Source organism: Danio rerio, chromosome 9 (genome assembly GCF_052040795.2).
Source record: "Danio rerio strain M-AB ecotype USA chromosome 9, GRCz13ab, whole genome shotgun sequence".
NCBI classification, from domain to species: domain Eukaryota; kingdom Metazoa; phylum Chordata; class Actinopteri; order Cypriniformes; family Danionidae; genus Danio; species Danio rerio.
Window position 1 is genome coordinate 57425407 of NC_141029.1, and position 13277 is coordinate 57438683.

General features: G+C 35.4%; 1 protein-coding gene across 5 annotated transcripts in view; it reads left to right on the forward strand.

The window, feature by feature from the left end:
* Positions 1-13277, forward strand: part of mospd2 (motile sperm domain containing 2) — a 70637-nt gene that overhangs the window by 6261 nt on the left and 51099 nt on the right. For all 5 annotated transcript variants that reach the window (XR_015498819.1, XR_015498820.1, NM_001007293.3 and 2 more), the window contains exons 4-6: positions 1915-2001; positions 3902-4056; positions 12631-12691. Coding sequence is in view for 3 of the 5 variants with exons in the window: in NM_001007293.3 (NP_001007294.3) it covers positions 1915-2001; positions 3902-4056; positions 12631-12691 (303 nt within the window). In the remaining 2 variants the exon portion in view is untranslated. The remainder of the gene's footprint in view (positions 1-1914; positions 2002-3901; positions 4057-12630; positions 12692-13277) is intronic.

Genomic DNA, 13277 nt, shown 5'->3' on the forward strand with positions numbered 1-13277 from the left:
GGGCATGTGTGAGTGAGTGTGTGAGACTCAATGAGTCTTTAGTTCTTTTTTTCTGCTGTTAAAATGGTACTGAGTTCTCCAGTCCTCTGTGAAGACCTCGTGTGTGTGTGTGTGTGTGTGTGTGTGTGTGTGTGTGTGTGTGTGTGTGTGTGTGTGTGTGTGTGTGTGTGTGTGTGTGTGTGTGTGTGTGTGTGTGTGAGTGAGTGAGTGAGTGAGTGAGTGAGTGAGTGAGTGAGTGAGTGAGTGAGTGAGTGAGTGAGTGAGTGAGTGAGTGAGTGAGTGAGTGAGTGAGTGAGAGTGAGAGTGAGTGAGAGTGAGAGTGAGAGTGAGAGACTCTGAATCAGGGGTCACCAACATGGTGCCCGCACACCAGGTAGCCCGCGAGGATCACGTGAGTTGCCTGTGGGCCTGTTACTAAAATATTAGCTTACCATAGCACCACATACCAGTAATATTCTTTTTAAATCACACTTGCATTGGTGTAAAATTGAAAATGACATTAAGTTATATATAAAAAAAAAAACTTTAAAAACAATTTCAGACAAATGAAGTGCAAATTGATATTTATCTGTTTCCAATCAACGTTGACAACTATTGTGAGAAATCATTAACATGATCAGTGTCTTCACATAGATGAATATCATTAATTATTAATAATAATTGAGCAAATTTGTTATTAGGAAGTGTGTATTAGACTGGTAGCCCTTCACATTAAACGATACCCAAGAAGTAGCTCTCAGTTTGCAAAAGGTTGGTGACCCCTGCTCTGAATGAATGACTGTTTGAGATGTTAGTGTGTGTGTGTGTGTGTGTGTGATGTTGTTTCCCAGAAGCAGCTGAAATGAGGAAGTGTCTCACATGTGTGTCAGTTGCTCTGCTGTGAGAAAGAAAGAAGTTCTGGCTCAAACACACCAAAAGAAGGAAAGTGGAGCTCATTTATGGCCACTTTTCATTACAGTGTCTGACCCCGACACAGATTTCATGAACGGAAGACTCTTATTATTATTAAATATTGTGTTTACATTTTGTTTACATTTTGTTTAAAGAAGTAATTTCTACAGATGTTAAATGAAACAGTTATCTTAACTAAAATTCTGCTGTTATATTACTCTATTTGTTTACATTTACTAAGCTTTTATATGAATTCTTTTGCATTATTTAAATTATTAAGCCCCCAGATTGACCATTTTTTAATATTGACATTTGTTTAACTTTTGCAATTCTTTTTTTTTTATATTGTCAGTATTTTATTATTAAAACGATTAACTTTTAATTGTATAATCAAGCATTTAAATAATTATAAAATAAGAAAACGCTTTTATATTTTAGTATTACATTCTAAAAAATATTTTTCTATGTTTAAAAATAAGTTATTTAGTATTTTGTGTGGAATTTAACATTGATTTCTGTTGCATTTTAACAATATTAATTAAAAATTATAGATAAAACGCATAAAAATGCAACTCTTTATTGCATGAATTCATTTTCTTTCAGCTTAGTCCCTTTTTTCATCAGGGATCACCACAGCGGAATGAACCGCCAAGTATTCCAGTATATGTTTTACACAGCGGATGCCCTTCCAGCTGCTACCCACTACTGGGAAACACCCATACACACTCGTACACTACAGCCAAATGAGTTCTATTTAGTTCATGCGCATGTGTTTGGACTGTGCAAAAAACCCACGCCAACCCGGGGAGAACATGCAAACTCCACACAGATACTGAGTGTTTGAGCACAATCCTCCTCTTATCCTTAAAAGCTTCAGCCTCTGCCGATCTTGAATTTCCAGCTAAAGGAACCGTGTTGATTTGTTGTTATCAGATGTACTGTGTGGAGCTGATGGTGTTGTGCTGATTATTCCGGCAGAGAATGTGCTGAATGTGTGCTGTTTCATGTTATTTTTGTGTTCAGATCTGACGGAGAGCAGCATTCCCCGCTGGATGTTTGAGATCGGTGCCGTTTACCTGCACGGATACGACAAAGAAGGAAACAAACTCTGTAAGACTTCATTTGGCATCTTAAATCTGCAGTTTGAAGGGGATTTTAATTAGGGCTGTGCGATATGGGCAAGAGAAACCTATCACGGTTTACCTGAACGATATTGCGATTTCAATTTTAATCAGGATTTTGTTACAGACAAACTGAGTCTGTGTTTACATTTACATTTACATTTAGTCATTTAGCAGACGCTTTTATCCAAAGCGACTTACAAATGAGGACAAGGAAGCAATTTACACAACTAAGAGCAACAATGAATAAGTACTAAAGGCAAGTTTCAGGTCTGTAAAGTCTAAGAAGGGAAGTGTTAGTAGTTTTTTTTTTTTTTTTTTTTGTACAATTAGTGTGATATTCAAAGAGGCAATTGCAGCTTAGGAAGTGAAGTGGAGACTAAATAGTTGAGTTTTTAGTCGTTTCTTGAAAATAGCGAGTGACTCTGCTTCACTCTGCTTCACTCTTACAGTGTGAATCTGAAACCTATTTAGGGAAGTTTGAGTCCAACAATTAGATATGCATCAAAGAGCTGTAACATGTCTCTACAACAGACACAAGGCAAAACAGAAAATAAAAATCACCTCTAGTACAGCCCTATGACAAAACTAATAAATAGACTACTGTGTGTGTGCATGTATGTGTATGCGTATGAATCAAAATGAATGACTTCCAGCTACTTTGACGTTCTCACAGCCTTCGGTGTGAACGCAGTGTTATAAATGCGATACATCAGCCTTCCTGCATCCAAAGTAACCCCACACCACAGTCCTCCCATGCTGAACTCACTCATCGCAGTATATGCAGGCTATTGAGTCTCCTGTTCTCACGCTCTATTTAGGCGCGCTGCGCTGTGATTGGATTGAATGGCATATTGCTGGAAAATCGTGCTGTAGGGCGGTTTACAAATCGCGCATGTCCAAATTACAATTTCGATTTCAATTAATCGCACAGCCCTAATTTCAATTGAGGAAACATAAAAAGATATTTTGGTTGGAAAAAAAGCTTTGGGAAAATATTTTTATAATAATAATAATAATAATAATCAATAAAAAAATCAAACAATAGCTGTTTTGGTTGAAAAAAGTTTGGGGAAATATTTTAATAATAATAATAATAATGATAAAAATATTAATAATTTAAAAATAAACTAAATAAATGCTTTTTTGGTTAAAAAAGCTTGGGGAAATATTTTAGTAATAATAATAATAATAATAATTTAAAAATAAATAAAATAAATGCTTTTTTGGTAAAAAAAAAGACTTGGGGAAATATTTCAATAATAATAATTGAAAAAATAAATCAAATAAAAGCTGTTTTGGTTGAAAAAAGTTTGGGGAAAATATTTTAAAAATAATAATAATTATTATTAATATTAATAATAATAATAATTATTATTAAAAAAAGAAATCAAAGCTTTTTTGGTTGACAGAAAGCTTGGGGAAAACAGTTTAATAATAATAATAATAATAAATAAATAATCCTATTAACAAAATAAATAAAGGTTCATTTGATGAAAAAAGCATGGGGTAAACATGCATTGATCATTTTGATAATAACAATAATATATGTTTTTAGTTTGAGTGCTACTTCTAATACAATTAATAATAATAATAAAAATATTAATTTTAAAGTGTATATGTGTTTTGTTTTTTTAATTGAAATTGGGAAAAAATATAAAATAATTCAGATTTAACTAGGGCGAATTATTCTGACTTCATCTCTATATGTCAAAAATGTTTAGCATACAAATGAATTACTATTGTTACTCTAAATGTTAGACTGTAATATATAAATATATACTTTAGCATTTCTGCTGTAGTGAATGTGTGTTACTGTTATCTTGCACAGAGTTTCCCCTGAGTTATGAATGATCCTCCATCTGTATCTCTGTCTATTTTGACTGCAGTTTGGTTCAAAGTGAAGCTCCACATTAAGGACCCAAAGACGGTGTTGGATAAGAAGCGTTATGTGGCCTTCTGGTTGGAACGTTATGCCAAACGCGAGCCAGGGATGCCGCTGACCGTCGTGTTCGACATGTCCGAGTCTGGACTCAGTAACATAGTAGGTTTTTTCTATATCAGATCTACACTGTAAAATCAGCTTATATTGTAAACAAAGCTTCTGATGATGTAATAGGGTGGATAAGCCCCACCTCCAAAAAAAGATCCACTCCCACTTTTACAGCACTGACTGTTTAGCTCTGTTAATATGCAAAACTGTCAGCCAATCAGAGCAGTGGGCATTTACCTATGAATCTACAGTTGACCACGCCCACTCAAACTGTTGAGGCTCAAAAACAGCACAGAAAATAGTCAATTACTCTTAAATTGTGATGTTTTTAATGTAATAATCTTGATTACATTATGAGTGGGTATCTGAGAATATACAAACTGTACTTCATGATGCCTTTAAATAAGTGTAGAGGCTTCTGATTCGCATATAATATGATTGATTACGGCTAGTCTTGCATCAATAATCATTGCTAGTATAATTAGATATCATTGCTAGACCAATCAGATTAATTAGCCTCCCCCCCTCACCCTATCTCCCCCCTTTCCTCCTTTACCAGGGGGAGCTCTCGAGCTCTACCTGATCTCGAACCCTGTAATGCTACATGACCTTGCAGGAACCCTGGGCTCAAGTATCTCCGAGCTCAGGGTTCTCTTCCGGGACAGCAAGCCAAATTTGCAACTTATATCAAGCGGTAGCTAAGTGTGAACTCTTGGAACATTATTAAATAGTAAAAAAAATACATGGAAGCATTAAATATATTGGTTTTACACCAAAATAATGTTAATTAAATATTAATAAATATTTGAATAAATGATCTTCCTGAGGCACATTGTCAGAGCCCAATATAATAGTTCAGAATTAGTTTTCACACTTTTCTTTTTAAGGTCACAAGAGTGCATGGCTGTATTTCCCCATAAACCCACGAAGACATAAATTAGGCTGGTTGTGCATTTCTCTGATTAGTTTTGGGCCATAATTGACCCTCCGGCAGACATTTAAAGGTCATTAGCTGTATGAGTGGAAGGTGCAGAGGGACAGGCGCCGTTCACTGCTTTAACACTTTGCAGATTAACATGGCCTTTAAATCCCTTTGGTCAATCCAACCCGCTTGCTTAATCCCAGAGAATTTCCAGTCAAACGGCAAATCTCCTCGTCTCATGATTCTGCCGCAGAAACGCGGCGGTTTTAATGCTGCCGGAAGGCCAAAGCCGCAGCCTAATCAAACCTAATGCCAGTTTTATATGGAGGAATTAGAGTTTGCTTTAATTTGCTCTCTTTAATGCTCGTCTGATTGCTTCTGCGTGTTTATAATGTGAAGGACAGTCGTCTGTATTATGGAGATCTGCTTTGATTGGATGTATCTCAACTAAAATAACATGTTTCTTGAGTTCAAGTTTGATTTAAAGCTTGCTAGTTAAGGGAGGTTTTGTTTCTTTTACATTTATACATGTATTTTGTTTGAGCTTTGCGTGTTTATAATGTGAAAGACGGTCGTGTGGAGGTGTCTGTATTATGGAGATCAAATTTTTGAAATCACAAGATCCATTTAGAGTGATGGCATTAAATTTGGTACATTTATTGGAAAAAGTCCAATAAATTTTAGCATCTCTACCTAAAATCCTCTAGCGCCACCATTAGCTCAAATGGTGACTTTTTTTGTGTGGTTGTAGCTCTTTACATATGATGCATATGAAATGTGGGCACATTTTCAGGCACTTTATAATGTGAAGGACAGTCGTGTGGAGGTGTCTGTATTATGGAGATCTGCTTTAACTGGATGGATCTGAACGTAAATGAAATGTTACTTAAGTTCAAGTTTGATTTGTGCTTGTTAGGTTTAGAGTTATTTTTTTATTTACTTTTATTTATGCATTTTTTTGAGCTTAACATTTCACAATCTGTCCTGTGTTGAATTTTGGATATCCTAATAACTATTTAGAGTAATGGAATAAATTTTGGTATATTTATTGCAAAGCATCTACTGATTATTTGCACCAGTTTTAGCATCTTTACCTGAATCTCTCTAGCGCCACCATGAGTTCAAATCTCTGCCTGAAACCCTCTAACACCGTCATCTGTTTAAATGATGACTTGTTTTTATAATTGTAGCATTTTAGATATTATTCATTTCAGAATTGTGGGCACATTTTCAGACACTTTAGAGTGTGAAGGACAGCCGTGTGGAGGTGTCTATTATGGACATCTGCTTTGTTTGGTGTATCTGAACTAAAATTAAATGTTTCTTATTTCATAAAGTGTGATAGATTTATGCAAAGGGTCTCCATATTAATTGCACTAATTTTAGCATCTCTGCCTAAAACCCTCTAGCGCCACCATGAGTTCAATCGATGACGTTATTTGCATGATTGTAGCTGTTTATTTATGATTTATCTATTTATGATTGATTCTAGAATTGTGGGTATATTTTCAGCTATTTTATAATGTGAAGGACAGTCATTTCTGTATTCAGGAGATCTGTTTTAATTGGATATATCTGAACTAAAATGAAATGTTTCCTGAGATCAAGTTTGATTTGTACTTGTTAAATTGTTTCTGTAAGCTTAACGTTTCACGATCAGTCTTGTTTTAATTTTTGAAATCCCAAAAACCATTTAGAGTGATGGCATAAAATTTGGTACATTTATTGGAAAGCGTCTTCTCATTAATTGCACCAATTTGGGCACTTCTGCCTAAAACCCTCTAGCGCCACCATCAGTTTAAATGATGACTTTATTTGCATGATTGTAGCTCTTTTGATATAATTCATTCCAGAATTGTGGGCACATTTTCATGCATTTTCATTCATTTTTCCTTAAACAGGGATTTTTTTTTTTTTTTTTTTTTAGAACAAATGTATATAGTAACCAATACATCATGTAAAATAATGCAAGCTGCTTAATTGCGATGGGTAACATTCGATTTTGTGTCTAATTGCAGTTTAACTTGTTGTAAACTTTTTAAACCACTAACAGAGTTGACATTTTAGACCATTATGTGTATTAGCTCAAAGTTCTTACCCCAGCCCAGATAGCACATGGCATGTCTAAAACTATTATATAGTTTTTATTATATAAAATTATATGCATTTATCAAAACTGAATGAAAAATTCACTGAAATATCACGATAACAGAATTGGCATAATTAATCTACTATTGGTGATATTAATGAGAGAAAAATAATGACACATCTCAATGTCTTCCAGAGTTTTCCGCCTCTTGAAGAGACATCACTTCGAACAAGTCGCATGCTTTTTCTATAAGTGCTTTACAGATTGTGCTGCCTTTTTAAAAAGAGTTGACCTGATGCAGAATTACACAAAATGTGTTTTTTTAATTACTGAAATTATAAATAATACAGAAAATAGATGTTCCGTCCAAACTCTGTTAACTGAACACACAATAATAGTACAGTGGTAGTCTTTAAGATAATTTGTTAGGCAAAATGTCCCTAAATGTGCTTTTACTTAACTGATATAATGTGTTATTTTTCAAAACCGTTTCATAAAAGTAGATGGTTTATTGTGAAGACAAAAATGTACCTGTATATGTGCATTTCATGTTATATAATACCATATAATCTAGTAAATGTATTGTGAAGGAACATTGTGAAATTTGGCACATTCTTTCATTTAAAAGATCCAAACATTGTGCACCAACTCTAGCTTCTCTACATAAAACCCTCAAGCGCTGCCATCATCGAAAACAAATATGACTTTGTGTGATTGTACCTTTATAACACTAAAAATAGATCATTTGCTTCATATCTTTCTGCGTCTTGCAATGTTTATACAGCTACATGTAATATTTACAGATACTTATAGAGTTCACTGTAATTCAGAATATCTCCAAATATATCGAACATTGTCCATGTCAAGATTTAGTTTTCATGTAAATATTCCATATGAAATCCACTCTTTCAATTCCCTAAAACAAACCTTCATTGGAAAGTCAATAATGTGAAATATTGTGGCCCCAGGAATGACTCTGCTTACGAAAACTAAGCTAAAGGTTACTCGAGTGTTCAGTAAACATTGCACAACCCATCCAGATCAGAATAGTAGACAGTCAGCAGTCTTGAGATGGATTGGTGTGTGTAGTGTTTGCCTTTGTTCATTCGCAGTCTTGCGTTCTGTTAGATTCGTCTCCTCATGGTGACCTTTGACAGTTTAATTAACCAGTGGATTAGCAGCAGATTTACTGCTGAACTTGATTAGTCTCTTTGAAGTGGGTCAGTAAACTGAGCAAGCGTTGTTTTAGTAATACTGATATGATTGTTTTATTGTCATTTTGTTATTATTTATTTATTTTAAACACAGTTGAAGGCTAAACTATTAGCCCTGCCGTGAAATGTTCATTATTTTACAATATTTATCACTACATAATTTTGCTAATAATTTGCTAGTATTCAGCTAAAAGTGCCATTTTAGGTTGATTTGGCAAGTCATTTGCCAGCAGTGTTCTGTAGCCAATAAAGGAATTTCTTAAGAGGTTAATAATATTGACCACAGCAGTTTTCAGAAATATTTTCTTTATCTCAGCCAAGCGTAAACAAAAAAAGTGACTTTCTATGAAAGAAAAAAACAGGAAAAAATCTTCTAAAAAGTCCTTGCTAATAATATTTGTCGAATAATTCTGTCTTCAACTGTATATTTGTTTGTTTTTGGAAAAAAAAGCCCATTAAAGCCCATTAAAAAGCATTGGATGCAGCCCAGATTGCACTGCACCAGGTCTGCAGCCAGGCCCTTCTCGCTTTCTTGGCCTTGGCTACACGGTGAGCACAGTAAGATGAGCGGAGTGTCTGTACTTGTTTTGAATATGAATATGTTCGGCACTTTTGTGATGCCCTCAGCTATTGGAGTCAACTTTGAAAATAGTCCACAGGTTTGTCCTTGCAACTGGGATGTTTGGTTTCAAAATGTCATTTTAATTTAGAAGGTTTTGTGCTCTCTTGTGAGAGCACCTCACTGCATATGACACACTGAGGTTTTAAGTCCTTTTTGTCGTCAATACATGTAAATCCACACTTTACATATTCGGGGTTGTTCTATCGCTGAAATTTCACATGTCAAACAGTACGGTTGTCGCATGCACATTTCAAAATAAAAGTCAGATCTTAGCAAAATAAGTAAAAAATTAAACTTTTGATCACACACTCCGCAACCCACTGAAAATGTTCCCGCGACCCACCAGTTGAGAAACACTGCATTAAACCAGAGGTTCTCAAAGTGGGGGTCGGGACCCCCTGGGGCGTCGTGGGACAATGACAAGGGGTCGCTTGGTGATTTCCAAAACTCAAATCAATTTCATTAAACTATTTGAATTGCCATATTTTATTCATAACCCACAGAAGAGAGTTAATCGTTGCGTTAAAGAAGTAACAGCATACAAATAAAAATCAGTCATCAGCCTTTAATTTTTATATAAAAATTTATTTAAATTAATAAATGACTATAAAAAAACATTATATAGTTTATAGACTGTTGCAATGTTGTGTTGTCAATATGCTCATGTTTATATATGCCTATAGTCTTGTCTGCAACATTTATATATTTACAGTATAACCACCTTGAAAAATGGGGGTCGTGAATCACTGACATTGTTATTTTGGGAGTCGCGGGCTGAAAAGTTTGGGAACCCCTGCATTAAACAACCGTAAAGATGGCAAATTGTACCTTTTCCCAACAGAAAAAAACAGCAACAATCAAGAATGCATGATTTAATGCTGTCATGGCTTCACAATCAAAAATGTGATTATAATTGGATTCAATATGGCAAAAACAGACCAAAGGGGAGTCAATCTGAACAATACATAAGGGTTAAACTCCTTTAAGACAGCAAAGACAGTACTTTGTACTGTTGACAGTACTGTAAGTCTTCTCCTAAGCATTTCTAAATCTAAGGAGATGGTTATTGAGTTCAGAGAGAGAGAGAGAGAGCACATCCCATGGTAATTAATGGGGAGCAAATCCAGTTAGTAACTAAATGTAAATATTTGCATGTGTTGTTGGATGATAAGCTAAGGGGGATGTATGGACTGACTGTGTAAGGAAAAAGCTTAACAGAGAATGTACTTCTTCAAGAAAGTATTGTCTTTTAATGTTGACAACACATTGCTGATCATGTTTTATAGTGCTTTTGTTGAAAGTGTTGCAATATTATGTGTGATCTGTTGGTATGGAAATGCTTCTGAGGCCCAGAAGAGGTCACTGGGGAAGGTGGTAACAACAGCCAGAAAGTTGCTGGGAATCAAACTAAAGAGCATTGATGGTATATACAAAGAAAGAGTACTAAATAAGGCTATCATGAGGGTCAATGATAAGAAACATCCTTTATCAAACAACTTCCAATTGTGTTCCCAGCTGTGTAAGAAATAGGGGAAAAATTATTTATACCCAAGCAAATAAATAAATACAGTTTTTTAAATTTCTCCTCCCACGGTTGATGGCTAGTAGACTGGGTATTTGTTAAGAGTACAGGTACCATGTTTTTAAATAAGGTATATATATATATGAGGCGATTCCCCCCATTGTGTGTAAAGCGCTTTGAGTGACCAGAAAAGCGCTATATAAATGTAAGGAATTATTATATATATATATATATATATATATATATATATATATATATATATATATATATATATATATATATATATATATATATATATATATATATATTAGAGCTGCACAATTCTGAAAAAAAGAATCCCAATTTTTAAAAAATCAGGATTTTTCTCAGGATTCTGCAGATGTAAAATAAAGGTTAATATGAGTGGGCTATTATTATTCTCAAACATGTGGTAAAACAGCAATAATCTTTGTGTAGCTGTACTGTTGGTTAAAATGCTCAATGTTGTATAGACTTGGAATGGTGGACTTGAACAGACTTTAGATGTGTCCTGGTCATTAATTCTGATGATTCTGATGTTAAAATATTGTGTTTGAGTCATTTGCTTACAATCTGTCATTTTCTGCTTAAACTCTGTCACTGGCGTGATTTTCGCGAATACAGAAGACTGGGTGGGTATTTTTGCATTTCGGTGGGTTTTGGATACTTTTTGAGCTGGAATCAGTCAGCTACATCTGGAAACACTGTGCGCTTTCGGTTTCAATTTCACTGCTAAGAGCGGTTCACTTCCCGCGCAGCTCCTAAACGATCACTCTGTGTCACAAACTAAATGTTATTTACAACTTTATCACCTGTTATTCACAGCCTATGCAGGATCTGTTCACTAAAGAAGACTTCATTCAGAGGCGCGGGCATGCCCGCCCGCCCTCCCTGTGGTAACAGCTGATGGTCAGCTCACGTCACGTGTTATTTTGCGGTCGTAAATACATTACATGAAGACAGAAAAGGTGAATTATATCTTATAAATACAGCATGTGACTCTTTTAACACCATTTGGAGGTGACGCATTGCTGAACAACGTATGTAAAACAATATGAAGACTTGTGCGGCCACCATTACTTCTCCGATGAACTTGAAAATATGATTGACAGAATTATAGAAATGCTGGATTAAGATCGTCTAGGGGGTCGAATCGAGATCACCATCTTTTTACGATTATTTGTGCAACTCCTATATATATATATATATATATATACACATACACCAAATGTGAAATGTCAGAAGTCTCTTTTTTTTTTTTTTGAGTGTTTGTTTGCTGCAAATTAAATTTCCCTACAGGGACAAATAAAATTAACTATGAATGAAAGATCATATGATGAGAGATCATCATCTTCAGCTTAACCTCACGTAAACGGAAATGCTTGAAGTTTCTGCCAATAACTTTTCAATCCAGATGGACGGGGCAACCATTACTGCATCCAAAATGGTGAAAAGCCTTGAAGTAACGATTGATGACCAACTAAACTTCTCTGACCACATTTCTAGAACTGCTCGATCGTGCAGATTCACACTCTATAACATCAGAAAGATCCGACCCTTCTTATCTGAACATGCAGCTCAACTCCTTGTTCAAGCTCTTGTTCTCTCCAGACTGGACTATTGCAACTCTCTACTAGCCGGGCTTCCAGCTAACTCTATCAAGCCTCTTCAGCTGCTCCAGAACACAGCAGCACGAGTGGTCTTTAATGAACCTAAAAGAGCACATGTCACTCCGCTGCTCATCCGTTTGCACTGGCTGCCAGTTGCTGCTCGCATCAAATTCAAAGCTCTGATGTTTGATTCAAAGTGACTTCTGGCTTTGCTCCTTCTTATCTGCTCTCACTTCTGCAGATGTATGTGCCCTCCAGAAACTTGCGTTCTGTGAATGAACGTCGCCTCGTGGTTCCATCCCAAAGAGGGAAGAAATCACTTTCCCGAACTCTCGCATTCAATCTGCCCAGTTGGTGGAATGAACTCCCTAACTGCATCAGAACTGCAGAGTCACTCGCTGTCTTCAAGAAACAACTAAAAACTCAACTATTTAGTCTCCACTTCACTTACTAATCTGCAATTCCCGCTCTGACTCCTCCACTAACTACAAAAAAGAAAAAAAAGTTGTGTAAATTGCTTCCTTGTCCTCATTTGTAAGTCGCTTTGGATAAAAGTGTCTGCTAAATGACTAAATGTAAATGTACCTAACTAAATTCTTTTTTTGCCATGTTTTTTTTTTCCTTTTAGGACATGGACTTTGTGAAGTACATCATAAGCTGCTTCAAAGTGTACTACCCAAAGTTTCTTTGTGAGTATATTGTGCTTTAATTCAACTTTCCCAATAACCAAATATAGGAACGTTGTGAAAATTGGCACATTTATAGCAAAATATCTTAACATTAACTGCACCAATTTTAGCCTCTGTACGTGAAACCCTCTAGCGCCACCATCACGGCAAACAATGATGTTTTAAGGTTGCAATAAAGTCATGATTGTATGATTATTGCAGAGTTATTAAAGAAAGAATTGTTTTGGGTGAGGTAAGAAGCGGTGATGTTAAAATGACTTAAAAGACTTGTAAACTGATGCTACTGTTGAATCATTGAATAAAATATAGTAATTTACAGGACTGCAGGATATATGGAAAAACAGTATTGCGATAATAATACATGCGATATCCATATAGCAGAGAAGTGCAGTAAATTAAGTTAATTTTATGTGCCAAGCACTTGTGCTGCATGCATAAGTTGTTTATCCAATTCTGACCAATCAGATGAGGCCTTTACTATCTTTAGTTCCGCCTCTCTAAAAGGGGCTGTTAGCTGAAAATAAACACTAATGCTGGAAGACAAGAGAGGAAAATCACAACAGCCAATAAGAATCTGAATTTCCAC